The sequence below is a fragment of the Nyctereutes procyonoides genome, unplaced genomic scaffold (genome assembly GCF_905146905.1).
Source record: "Nyctereutes procyonoides isolate TBG_1078 unplaced genomic scaffold, NYPRO_anot_genome, whole genome shotgun sequence".
Taxonomy (NCBI): Eukaryota; Metazoa; Chordata; class Mammalia; order Carnivora; family Canidae; genus Nyctereutes; species Nyctereutes procyonoides.
In genome coordinates this window covers 23632146-23646392 of record NW_026575035.1, presented here as the reverse complement: position 1 = coordinate 23646392, position 14247 = coordinate 23632146, and the positions used below count along the sequence as shown (strand labels likewise).

At 38.5% G+C, this 14247-nt stretch overlaps 1 protein-coding gene across 2 annotated transcripts in view; it reads right to left on the bottom strand.

Annotated features, from left to right (window-relative positions):
• The window catches only part of TCEA1 (transcription elongation factor A1), a 43877-nt gene that overhangs the window by 29469 nt on the left and 161 nt on the right, over positions 1-14247 (bottom strand). Inside the window, exons 1-2 of one of the 2 annotated variants that reach the window (XM_055318312.1) lie at positions 13765-13783; positions 3777-3839 (exon numbers count right to left, since the gene is read on the bottom strand). In XM_055318312.1, coding sequence (XP_055174287.1) covers positions 3777-3797 — 21 coding nt within the window. In that variant the 5' untranslated portion in view covers positions 3798-3839; positions 13765-13783. Of the gene's footprint in view, positions 1-3776; positions 3840-13764; positions 13784-14247 lie in introns of those variants that run through there. The other variant, XM_055318311.1, reaches the window with a different exon arrangement.

The following is a 14247-nucleotide window of genomic DNA, read 5'->3' as shown; positions in this document are numbered from 1 at the left end:
GTGCTGTGAGTGACTGCTTTTTAATTATCATGGGATGTTTTCATCATAACTTCCTGCTTAAAACCCATGAAAAACCCATATGGAGATTAGGCATATGTAACAAACATGCTTATCTAAGAGATTGTCCAGTCAAGAAAAATAAGAAACGAGGCTGCTGAGATAGAGTGACAAACAAAGACATAGGTAGGTTATTCTCCCCCTTTTTAAAGAGGTTATTTGGGAAACAGTAGAAGAAACTAGAGAATCGCTTCTCCGCCTTTTGGCTAAGACCGAGTGTAGAAGAAACTAGACAAAGGAAAGGATTATGAAGCTATTTTACTTGGATAACTAAGTCTAAGTGTACCTGTAAGAATGCTCTAAACTCTGGATTTTTCCTAAAACCAGTACACTATAATTTATAGGATATAACAGGTGGGTTATGAAAAAAAGTGTTGTGTGCTCAAATAACATGAAGAATTGTAGAGTTAAACAGATTTCCTTTGTTTTTCTTTTAAAGATTTCTTTTTTTCATTTATTCATGAGAGACATAGATAGGCAGAGACATAAGCAGAGAGAGAAGCAGGCTTCCTGCAGGGAGTCCAATGCAGAACTTGATCCCAGGACCCCAGGATCACACCCTGAGCCCAAGGCAGACGCTCAACCACTGAGCCACCCAGGCGTCCCTAATCAGGCTTCTTGATTGCAGAACTGAAGGTTTTTTTTATATCAACTATACAGTGTGAAATTCTGAACAGAGATGTATGTATGCCTTTGTCCATGTCTGGCCATCTGGTTTCTACAAATCACCAGCTATGCAATAAGAAAACACTACCTTGGAAAGATGGGGAAGGCATTAAGCAGACTTAGAGAATCACATTGATGATATATCAGAAAGGAATAAGTAGTGAGATTAAGAGATGCTGTTAGCATCACAGGTATTAAGCAGATTCATATGTTCTAGAAGAAAAATCACTCTATGATCACTCATGAGTTTTTGCCAAGATGATTCAAGATAGGCACCTGGGTGGCTCAGTGGTTGAGCATCTTCCTTTGGCTCAGGTTGTGATCTAAGAGTCCTGGGATCGAGTTCCGCATCAGGCTCCCTGCAGGGAACCTGCTTCTGCCTGTTCTCTGCCTTTCTCTATGTCTCAAATGAATAAATAAATAAAATCTTAAAAAAAAAAAAGATAGGCACTAAATATTAAAGTAAAAAACATAGAGCTACTACAAAACACTGTTGAAAGAAATTAAAGACCTAAAGAAATGGAAAGGCATCCCATATTCATGGATCCTAAGACTTAAATGTTAAAGACTGCAATACTTGGGATCCCTGGGTGGCGCAGCGGTTTGGCGCCTGCCTTTGGCCCAGGCGCGATCCTGGAGACCCGGGATCGAATCCCACGTCGGGCTCCCGGTGCATGGAGCCTGCTTCTCCCTCTGCCTGTGTCTCTGCCTCTCTCTCTCTCTCTCTGTGACTATCATAAATAAATAAAAATTAAAAAAAAAAAAGACTGCAATACTTAAAAAAAACTGAACTACAGATTAAATGCAATTCCTATTAAAATCCCAGCTGCCTTTTGTACAGAAATTAAGTTTGTCCTAAAGTTCACATGGAAATACAAGGGACCCAAAATAGCCAAAATTATCTTGAAAAAGAATAAAGCTGAAGAACTCACAATTTCCAAATTCAAAACTTACTACAAAGCTAATCAAGACACTGTAGTCCTATATAAGGAGAGATACATAGATCATGGAATAGACTTAAGAATCCAGAAGTAGGGATGCCTGGGTGGCTCAGCAATTGAGCTTCTGCCTTCGGCTCAGGGTGTGATCCCGGGGTCCTGGGATTGAGTCCCATATCGGGCTCCTTGCATGAGCCTGCTTCTCCCTCTGTCTATGTCTCTGCCTCTCTCTCTCTCTCTCTCTCTCTCTCTCTCTCTGCCTCTCATAAATAAATAAATAAAATCTTAAAAAAAAAAAAAAGAATCCAGAAATAAAGTCCTATATCTTTTGTGATTTTCAATATGGATGTCAAGGTAATTCTTTACAGAGAAAATTAAAAAGGTAAACAAGTAGATGTCCATATGTAAGAGAATTAAATTGGACCTCTTCTTATACCACACATGATAATTAACTCAAAATGAATCACAGAACTAAATGAAAGAACTAAAAAAACCAAGAGGAGTGAATTTCCAGAACCTTGAAGTACGCCACTGTTTCTTAGATTTAACATCTAATTCACAAGCACCCAAAGAAAATAGACAAATCAGACTACAACAAAATTTTAAACTTTTGTGCTTCACAAAAGAACACCACTAAGAAAGTAAAGATAACTCATAGAATGGGAGATAATATTAGCAAATCCTGTATCTGATTAAGGGACTTGTATCTAGAATATATAAAGAACTATTACAACTTAATAATAAGAAAATAAACTATCCCACTTACAAACAGGCAAAGGATCTGAAAAGACATTTCTCCAAAGAAAACATATGAATGGTTAAGAAGCACATGAAAAGATGTTCAATATAATTAATCATTAGGGAAATGGAAATCAATATCACAATGAGGTATCACTTCACACCCACCAAGATGGCTATAATCAAAGATAATAACAAGTGTTGGCAAGAATGTGGATAAACTGGAAACTTCATTTACTTGCTGTTGGGAATGTAAAATGGTACAGTCACTTGGGAAAACAGGCTGGCAGGTCCTCAAAATATTCAACATAAAGTTACCTTATGACTCATCATTTCCACTCTTTCAGATCTCTACCCAAGAGAAACAAAAACACACAAACTTGTATGTAAATGTGCAAAGCAAGAATCATAACAACCGAAAAAGTAGAAACCCAAATGTTCATCAACTGACAAATGAATAAACCAAAGTGGTATATCCATTCAATGGAACATTATTTAGCCATAAAAAGGAACAAAACACTGATACATGCTGCAACATGAATGAACCCTGAAAAGATTATGCTAAGTAAAAGAAGCCAGAGAGGTGCCTGGTTAACTCAGTTTGTAGACCATAGGACTCCTGATCTTGGAGTCATGAGTTTGAGCCCCACACTGAGGGGTAGATTATACTCAAAATGGAAAAAAAAATTTTTTTTATTAAAAAAAAAAAAAAAAAGGGATGCCTGGATGGCTCAGTGGTTGAGCATCTGCCTTCAACTCAGGGTGTGATCCTGGGGTCCTGGGATCGAGTCCCGCATCAGGCTGACTCGCAGGGAGCCTGCTTCTCCCTCTGCCTCTGTCTGGGTCTCTCATGAATAAATAAATAAAATCTTTAAAAAAAAAAAAAAAAGTCAGACACAAAAGGTCATATATTATATGATTTCATTTATATGAATTCTCCAGAATAGGTAAATCTAAGGAGACAAAAGGTAAATCGATTAGTGGTTGTCCATGGCAGAAGGGGGTTGTAACTGGGGGGAAATAAGGAATAACTGCTAAAAGGTACCCCAGAGGCTAGCTTCATGCTTGCAGCAGCTGTCAATGACAGACCAAGAAAGTGAGATCTAGGGAGATCAAATCAGGGCCAAGAATCCACCTTCCTTTCCTTTCATTATGAGACTTCAAACTTGGGAGATTCAGGTTTTATTCTTCTTGAGTAAGGCAACATTTTTCTATAATTAACTTAGTAGATTACTGATTTATGTTACCATCTTAAAAAAAGCAAGTTAATAATGGTTTACACCATAACAAGACACTATAAAAAACTTAATGGTATTAAAAATCTTTGCTATTTTATGACAATTACCTATTCAAATCATGACACATATTAGCACATACCTGTAATAATTCCAGGGTCATGGGAATATTCTTAAGCTCCTTCAGTAAATCCAATGCTCCAGCCTGTAAAATAAAATAATTGCATTTTATATAACTTCCTAGATGATAAAGCAGGACTAACTAGAGATTTAAATTTATGTTTTCCTATTCACAACTCACTATGGCTCACTTATTCATGTGAGAATAGTATATATACAAAAGAGGGGAAAGGAAAGAGAGATAGTGTTTTCCAAATAATGGTTGCAACTCATTAAAGAAATATAAAATCCATTTGCTGGATTATGACCAGCATTTATTAAGTATTGCTTTGTTAAAGTTCATTTTAAGTAGTATTTGCTTATGTGTCCCAACTAGAAATGTGTTTCTTACTGTAATGGCATAGCACACATCAAATCTCCATGAAGAACACCTATATGATTAAGGAGCCAGCCAATCCTGAGAAAGTGGGAACGGGGGTCAGAAGATGCTACAGCACCTCTAGCATTCACTCACCACAGGGAAAGTGGGAAAGGGCCTATTTTTACTAGAATTCTCTTGAGGTCTCTCTGTATCTTACTGGTCTATCACAAAAACTCTGCTGTCTACCTGATTCCTGCAAAGTAGGAAAAAGCAAACCCTGAAAGAAAACTGAGAATTAAGATGGCAGGCTCATAGGCCTGTCCACTGCCATCTAGAAAGACTACCATATTGATGATGAAGATGGAACAAAATAAGGCTCCTAGAAGAGTTACATAAAGCACCTAAAGTTAAAAAAAGAATGAAATACGCAAAAAAAAAAAAAAAAAAAAAAAAAAAGAATGAAATACACTGAGAAGCAACAGCACTACCTATACCTTAGGGCCAAATATTCTGCTTTGATATTAATTTAATGTATTGTATTTAATATAATACATTCACTTAATCACATTTTATTTAGTCTATTTTATTTATTTAGTCTAATTATATTTATTTAGTCTATACTACATTTAGAAATATCATTATTCTATATGCCACTAATGAAAAAAATGTTAAACTACAGCATAGTATTATCACTTTTACCTTTGTAATTCTTTTAGACTTGAAATTTTTATCATGTATCATCTTTTACACATATAAGCAAAATAATTTGACTAAGGTGTTTCTAAAACTACATCACATTCAATGCTTATGAGTCCCTTACTGACTCGGATTCAAAAATATTTTTATATCCCACAAAAAGTTGTGTCAAAAACACAAGTAGTGCAGCATTTCATAAAAGAATCCATCAAAAAGAGCTAAAAGCCTTTAGCTCTTAGCTGGCTTTGTAGTATGCAGAGCTAGCTGTTTTTCATCCCCACTGCTCTTCAACCATTTGGTTCCTCGAGGTTCAAAGTGCACTCCACTAATGTTTTTCAGAGTTTCGTCTAAGCCACTGACACCCACTCTCCAAATGTTGATGCTGGGTTTGATGTTCTGCCTGTGAAAGTACATCCTAACAGCCATCTGGGCAACAATAAATGTGTAACTCATTCTGCTTTCTGAAATGCCAAAATACAAAAACTAGGCATCCTACAAATCAATGAAACACAGCATATCCCAGGAAAACAGAAAGTCCTAGAGCATGTCCCTCATTATGCACTCCAAAGGAAAAAACAAGCACAGAACCTCATTGTATTATCCTATTTCTTAAATATAATATCAAGTAAAGGCTTCTAGTCATAATTTTTCCTCTTCCAAGGGTGCCTGGGTGGCTCAGACAGTTAAGCATCTGCCTTCATCTCAGGTCATGATTCCAGCAGGGTTCTGGGATTGGGTTCCACATTGGGCTCCCTGCTCAGCAGGGAGTCTACTGCTCCCTCTCCCTCTGCCTGCCACTCCCTCTGCTTGAACTCTCTGAGTCAAATAAATAAAATCCTTAAAAATAAATAATTAAAGTTGAGACATCAGACTTGGCCGGTGGAGAATAAAAAAGTATTAATTAAAAAATATATTAATTTTTCTTCTGGCAACAAACAGATATATCATTGTAATTTTGCCCAGTACCTCATAAATAAAAACTTAAGTTCAACAGCAATTTTGAAACAGGTTATTATGAAGGATTTTTAATGATTTACTGCTTAAAGATTCTTTCTGATTTTAAAATTCTATGAATTCTTTTCATTTAGAGGTAACTAAAAATAATGAAACATTATAGTTGTTAGATAAGAAAACATTGACTTTAAATTTACTAGTAATCAGGATTTTTTTTCTTTTTTTTTTTAAATTCATAAGAAACACAGAGAGGCAGAGACATAAGTAGAAGGAGAAGCCGGCTCCCTGTGGCGAAACTTGATCCTGGAACCCCGGGATCACGACCTGAGCCAAGGTGCCCCTAATCAGGAATTTCTACAGGAATGACATCTCTTGAGCAAATGGGGTCTTCAATCCCCCATTTGCAAATCTCAAAGCCAAAACCCTCTGAAAATCAAGATTTCTTATAGGATTTTCAATTAACTTGTCTACCAGCAATACCTAATCTCAACAAGATGTAAAGCCATTTATGTTCTATATATCCCATTTCATGTGAGAGTACTACATTTCACTATAGAAATGTTAATGTCTGATAAATGGGAACTGCCCAGATCTTGTTAAGGATATATAATGTAGGGACACCTGGGTGGCTCAATGGTTGAGCACCTGCCTTCTGCTCGGGTTGTGATCCTGGGATCCGGGATCGAGTCCCCGCACTTGGCTCCCTGCAGGGAGCCTGTTTCTCCCTCTGCCTGTGTCTCTGCCTCTCTCTCTCTCTCAGTGTGTGTCTCTCATGAATGAATGAATGAATGAATGAATGAATGAATGAATAAATAAATCTTTTTTAAAAAAAGGATGTATGATGTATGTACCATATTATGTTAATAAAATCTGAAAATTGTGGAATTCTCAAATATATCAGACTCTAAAAGTTTTGATTAAGAGATCGTGGACTTGTATCTTATAACTACCAAGGATTTTTTTCTCCACCCATGTCTCCATGACTTCCTAATCCATTTCTAACCTAGGATCAATTAGAAAGAAGATAAAGAATCACGCTTCTAAGAGTCCTTAGACTCACAGAATGCTGTCTGTCACATATAAAGTTGATTCTTCTAACACATCAGCAATGTGGCAATAGGACTTAAGTTATTTTCCAAAGAGAAGCAATAGATAGATTTGCATTATTTTCATCACACTCTCCCTTTCCACTCAGATCTCTTTGGTGAGACTGGAGTTAGAGATACAAGCTATGGAAGGAAGAAGCAGCTAAATAAATTTCATGGGATGAAACTGACCTTTCTTGTAAATACACTATGATCTAGCCAAATAAGATAAATATTTCAAATAAAGTTCTTTAAGAAATAAACAACTATGATGATCTAAATGAGCAAAAAGGCAAAAAACAGATTCAGTGACAAAAGCTTCTTTGAATATTACCATTGGGCCAAGCACTGTTTTAAATCTTTATATATGTATTACTTCATCTTCACAATAAACCCTATAGAAGCAGATATTTTTTTATCCCCATTTTGCAGAAGAGGAATTGGAAATCCAGAGAGTTTAAGAAACTTGTACAGTCATATGACTATTACTAACTAAAAAAGGTTAGATCTACCCAGTTCCGTCAAACTACATCTATGCTTCTCAACAAATATTCGTTAACTGTGTAACTTGAAACTCTGAGGATACAGCAATGAGCAAAATAAATCCTTTCTGACTTTAGGGAATTTAAAAATAAACATAAATCTTTGAGCATCTACTTGAAACTCTCAATTATACAAAGAAACAAACTCAGAAAAGGAAAGTGACTTGGCCAACTGATAGGTAATAGAAAAGGATAAGAACTACAATTTCCTGACCCTCATACCACCGTTCTCTCCATTTTGTAAATCCACTGGCAGCAGTTCTGCTCTGTGAACTGGGGTGAGCAGCATTACTAAACAAGAAACTATATTCCACCCTTCCCCAATCATCACTTGCCTCTAAAGGTCAAGCCTATTAGATTGCAGCATCACCTACAGATAATGATGCAAGGGAAAGAAAGATTCCACCTTATCTTCCAGAGTCAAATTTAGTTCACATTACTGGCTGAATAATAAACAACAGCTACCACATGACTTTATTATATGGATGGTACTGTCATGAGAAACAAGTACTTTTACAAAATACCGTATTCAAATTTGTATTGTGCACTCAGCATATACAAGCTTGCATAGGATACAAACATCCTTCTCCTCAAGATGTAAGGAGGAGGAAGCAACACAGAACATACAGTGAAGAACACGGGATGGATGGATATATAGATATAGATATAGATATATATGTATATATATATATATATATACACACACACACACACACACCCCAGATCTAAATACACCAGATCTAAATTCAAACCCATGCACAGCGATTTCCTAATTATAAGATCTTAGGAATGTTATTTGTCCTTCTCAAGCTTCAGCATCTTTATATGTAGGAGAGCTTAATATACTGATCTAAAACAGTTAAAATGGTCAAATGGAGTAATATGGCACATATGAAGTATTGAAAAAGAATGTCTGACACACAGGAAGGAGATGGTTGATAAGGGGTACAAAGAAATAAAAAGATTTAGCTACTTCCATCATAACAATATTCTCAAAGAGGCATATAAGCCAGCATTTTAATTGTTATTTAACCCAATCAACTCCAACCCCTTAGAATTATGAGATTCCAAGGTGCTATTAAAAAAATTAAGGTGCTATTTTTTAAAAAAAGGAAACACTGTAAATATTTTAATTATGGCTCAGCAACATCACTATATATTAGGAATTATAATTGTATTATGTCATCTCAAATTTGTAGTTATTCTCAACCAAAAGCACAAGCAATTTTTTTTAATTTTTTTTAATTTTTATTTATTTATGATAGTCACACACACACACACACACACAGAGAGAGAGAGAGAGAGAGAGAGAGAGAGAGAGAGGCAGAGACACAGGCAGAGGGAGAAGCAGGCTCCATGAACCGGGAGCCCAACGTGGGATTCGATCCCAGGTCTCCAGGATCGTACCCTGGGCCAAAGGCAGGTGCCAAACCACTGCGCCACCCAGGGATCCCAGAAAAAATAAATTTGACTTCATCAAAATTGAAAATTTTTGAACTTCAAAAGACACTATTTAGAGAGTGAATAGATAGGGACGCCTGGGTTGCTCAGTGGTTGAGCGCCTGACTTTGGCTCAGATCTTCAGGATCCAATCCTGCATAGGGCTCCCTGCAGGGAGCCTGCCTCTGTGTGTGTCTCTCTCATGAATAACTAAATAAAATCTTTAAAAAAAAGTGAAAAGATAAACCACAAAATGGGAGACAATATATACAAATCCTGTCTCTGATAAAAGTCTAGTATGCAGAATACAAAGAAGTCTTACAATTCAATAATACAAATACTCAGTTAAATGCGCAAAGGATTTGAACAAACATTTCTCCAAAGATACAGAAATAGCCAGCAAACAACGAAAAACCATCATCAGTCATCAGAGAAATGCAAATCAAAACCACAATGAGATACCTCTTCATATCCACTGTGATGGCTATAATAAAAAAAGACATAACAAGTGTTGATGAAGACGTGGTTAAACTGGAACCCTCAACCCATTGCTGGTAAGAATTAAAATGGTACAGCAGGTTTGGAAAACAGTTTGGCAGTTACTCAAGAAGTTAAACATAGTTATCATATGATCTAGCAATTCTACTCCTAGGTACATATCCAAGAGAAAAAAAAAAAACACAAAACAAAACCATATGTCCATACAAATACCTGCACAAGAAGATTCTTAGCAGTATTATGCATAATAACCAAAAAGTAGAAATAGCCCAAAATGTCCATCAAATGATGAATAAACAGGGCAGCCCGGGTTGCTCAGCGGTTTAGCGCCACCTTTGGCCGGGGGCGTGACCCTGGAGACCCGGGATGGAGTCCCACATCAGCTCCCTGCACGGAGCCTGCTTCGGCCTCTGCCTGTATCTCTGCCTCTGTGTGTGTGTGTGTTTCTCATGAATAAATAAATTATTTTTTAAAAAATGATGAATAAACAAGATGTGGTATATCCACTAGTACATTAGTGCTACCTAGTAATACAAAGGAATGAAGTACTGATAACTACTATAACATAGATGAATCCTGAAAACATTACGTAAAAGAGGCCCCTCCCAAAAGACCACATATTGTAGGATTCCACTTAAACAAACACATGCTGTATAATCCTATTTATTCAAATATCCAAAATAGCAAATCCAAACAGAGACAGAAAAAGATCAGCAGTTGAGGGGGGGTGCAGATATATGGTGGTGACTACTTAATGAGTACAGGTTTCTTTTTTGGAGTGATGAAAGTGCTTTTGGGGTGCTTGGGTGGCTCAGTCAGTTAAGCATCTGCCTTCAGCTCAGGTCATGATCTCAGGGTCCTGGGATTGAGCCTGAATCGCATCCAGCTCCCTGCTAGGTAAGGGGGCTGCTTCTCCCTCTGCTCCTCCCCACTCCACTCATGGGGGGAAGGGGGGGCACGCTTAAAAGCTTTAAAAAAATTGCTCTTATATTAGCTAGCATGGTGATAGCTGCACAAATCGGTGAATATACTAAAAACCACTGAATTGTATATTTTTAAAAAGAGAACGTTATTATGCAATTCAATAAGGTGGTTATAAAAAATTGTGTAGTCATTCTAAATTTCAATTTATACTAATCAATCTAACCCTGATATGAAAACCAAAGTTTTTTTCCTACAATCCAGGTATCAGGGCAGCCCAGGTGGCTCAGCAGTTTAGTGCCACCTTCAGCCCAGGGCGTGATCCTGGAGTCCTGGGATCGAGTCCTACGTCAGGCTCCCTGCCTGTATCTCTGGCGCTCTCTCTCTCTCTCTCTCTCTCTCTCTCTCTCTCTCTGTGTGTCCCTCATGAATAAATAAGTAAAATCTTAAAATAATAATAATAATAAACAAAGCTCAACACCACTCACAAAATCTATGAATTTGAAAATTCTAAGTTACCTCACTCCTTCTCCTAGAGTCATGTCATAAATCCTTTACAAAACAATACAAAAGGTTTTTTAACCTTTGCCATATTCTTAAGGACTGCCAAGATTTTTAATTCATCTAATCTTTATTAAATTATCTCAATTTACCACCAAAGAAACCAAAAAACAACAAAACATTCTACAGATGTTAAGGAATTTGCCTAAGAGCACACTGCTAAAGTTCAGAAGAGGCAAGATTTCAATCCACGTTAGGAGTCAGACTTGCTTACTGACATCAAGTCAAAATGACATTAAAAAAAAGTTAAAATGGGGCAGCCAGGGTAAGCACAGTGGTTTAGCACCGCCTTCAGCCCAGGGTTTAATCCTGGAGACCTGGGATCAAGTCCCATGTTGGACTCCCTGTGAGAAGCCTGCTTCTTCTTCTGCCTGTGTCTCTACCTCTGTGTCTCTCATGAATAAATAAATAAAATCTCAAAAAAAAAAAAAGTTAAAATGACATTTAAAAAAAAAAAAAACAGCTAATACCTGAAAATTTGGAACTAACTTATGTGGTTCATTAAGCCCTCAGAGTGTGCACTTAAAAGTGGCTAATACTGTTTAAGATCAAGTATACACAGGGGACAACATTCTGGATTAGTACTGGGGTCAGGATATTGACTGGATATTTAGAGAAACCTGACTCCTCTAGAACAGCAAATATCCTTACTTTCTGGTCTTCTATTCACCTAATTATACCCATGCAAGGTTCAAAAAGAGTCTTCTAGAGAGATACTGCAGCTTAAGAGAGTAGTACTGGCTTTGAGTAAAATAGATTTAGATTCACATCTTCATCGAGCCACTCTCTAGCTATTTGGCTTAGGACAATTCGCTTAACTTTCCAAATAGTTTCCTTATTTTCATAATGGGGATATTACTAATTGTGCAAAACTGCCCTAGGAATAAGTACTTAAGCCCAATCCCTGGCTCACAGTAATAGTTCAATAAACGGTAGCTGTTTTTATTATTACTTAAATGTGACATCTATACTTTATTAACACAAAGTATCCAATAATAGCACTTAAACTTGCCAACTCAAGAGGACAACTACTATTTTTCAGGCAAACTTTACTTTTTCATAGTGTAAAAATATTTTAAAAAGCTGAGAAAATCTGGAAACCATACACACACACACACACACACACACAAAGAGAGAGAAGTAAGTCTATCATAATCCTACAACCCCCAAAACAACTTCTGTTAAACTACTGACCTCTTAAAAAGCTATTTGTGGGTTGATGCGCTTTGGAGAGCAAAGAGGGAGAGCCATTCAGACCACTTCCCTTTATTTCATTTGCCAATTTGAATTTCTGTAAGATATACAGAAAAAGGGAGAAGGAAAAAACAAAAGAGCCAGTCATTTTTATCTTTTTTTGGGGGGGGGGGCAAGTTTCCATATTGGTCAAGTTTTGAACTATCAGAAAAATGAGATTTGAGAAGTATCTGTGGAGTTTATCCTCATTTTCCCCAGACTCACTACTCCCTTATACGTTGAGAACTGCAAATAAATACAAACTGGTCTTCTCCATACTTATCCACTACAGAATGACTCGTTTTTAAGAAACATCTAACACAAGGAAAGGAAACAAACAGCTAATATATTACATGATTAACAGATTATACATTATAGCCTGAATTAGAGAAAAAAATTACCCAACAAAAGGCCTTTTTCCCTCAGAGCTTCTATTGTGGGAATCTAGGGATCTCCAGGTAAAGAAAAAAAAATTTCCAATTTAAGCAAAATAACAGAAATCTTCAGCCTATCAAATAACCAGATTTCATCACTTGTAGTGGGGAATGAAAGGGCTGTTATCAATGAGAAAAATAAATGGCAAAGGTAATGTCTGGAACAGACAACAAACAGGAAATGCTTTAAAAGACTAAAATTGCAAATACAGACTAACAGTATGAAATTACATGCTAGGCAAATGCACCTGTTAAAAAAAAAGAGGAACAGACTACGGATGAAGTCTTAAGAATTCAGTGTTTAACACTATTTTTTGCTCTGTTAAACTCTGGCATGCTGCCCAGTAAAAAAAAAAAAAAACTGGGTCCAGGGATGCCTGCCTGGGTGGCTCAGGTCGTGATCCCGGGGTCCTGGGATGGAGTCCCGCATCAGGCTCCCCGCAAGGAGCCCGCTTCTCCCTCTGCCTGTGTCTCTGCCTCTAATTAATTAATTAAAAACATTGGGTCCTGGCTTAATCCAAATTGTACAGTACCTAATTTCAGCAGGTGAGCTACTTAAACCTCTCTGGCTCAATTTCTTGTTCTGCAAAATGGGTACACCATAATAGCTTTGTTGTGAGTCTCAAAAGAATCTTTTGATGCTTTTTGACTGTGAAGTGCTGTACAGGGACGCCTGGGTGGCTCAGTAGTTGAGCGTCTGACTTTGGCTCAGGTCCTCATCCTGGAGTCAGTCCCCAGTCGGGCCCCTCACAGGGAGCCTGCTTCTCCCTCTGCCTATGTCTCTGCCTCTCCCTGTGTGTCTCTCATGAATAAATAAAATGCTAAAAAAAAAAAAAATGCAGTAATAATAATAAAGTGCTGTAGAAATCAGAGCAACGATTCTCTCCTCCACATTAGCTTGAGGTGGAACTCACTTCGTAGGTAGGGAGAAGTGATCTCAGATACACTGATACTGAAAATGTACCGAGCAGCGTGGAACAAATTCAGGTGAAGACGATCATGGAGCTGCAGCCGAAAACAGACGACTGGATCAGAGAGAGCTGAAAGTAGTAACGCTGGTGGACAAAAATGCGGAGACTGGAAGATCTCATACAAACCACAGAGAGGATATGTCCACACAAACTCGCTATCAATAGCAAGACAACACCAGGCGTCAACTGTGAGCCACCTGGAGTAACCAGCCAGACACCCGGCCGAATGAACGCATCCCTCCCTCCGCACGCACATCTCGGTTGTGTGCGTTTTAGTCCCGGCTCTCGGCATAGCACCCCCTGACAACACCCACCTTTTAAAACACGTTCAGCAGCTTGCCAAGGACACTAGCCCACTCTACCGCCTTCACTACCCAACAGGCCCGCGGCGTCGTCGGAGACAAGTGAACGTTTAGCACTCTTCGAGAAACATAAGACCCGTAAAATCCAACTTCCCGGCGTGATGTCTAAAACATCCCACAAACCCCTAAGTGATGCTATTTCTAGTCGTTAGCCGGCCCTCGTGCAAAAGCGAGTGAGTTCTTTCAACCGTCTTCAACCGCTAAGCCGAAGCAGCGAAGTCACCGGCAAGTAAATCCACCCGCAGGTCCGAGGTAAGCACGCCCCGAGCCGGGCGGCTACGCTGCGCCCACGAGCCACCCGCCGCACCGAGACCCGCGCGCACCAACGCCCTCCCCGGCGCCCGCGCGGCCCACGCCGGCGTCCCGCGCGGGCAGGGCCGGCGCGGGGGGCCCGGGAGCCGCCGGGGGCCCGGCCCGAAGCCGCCCGGCCTCCCT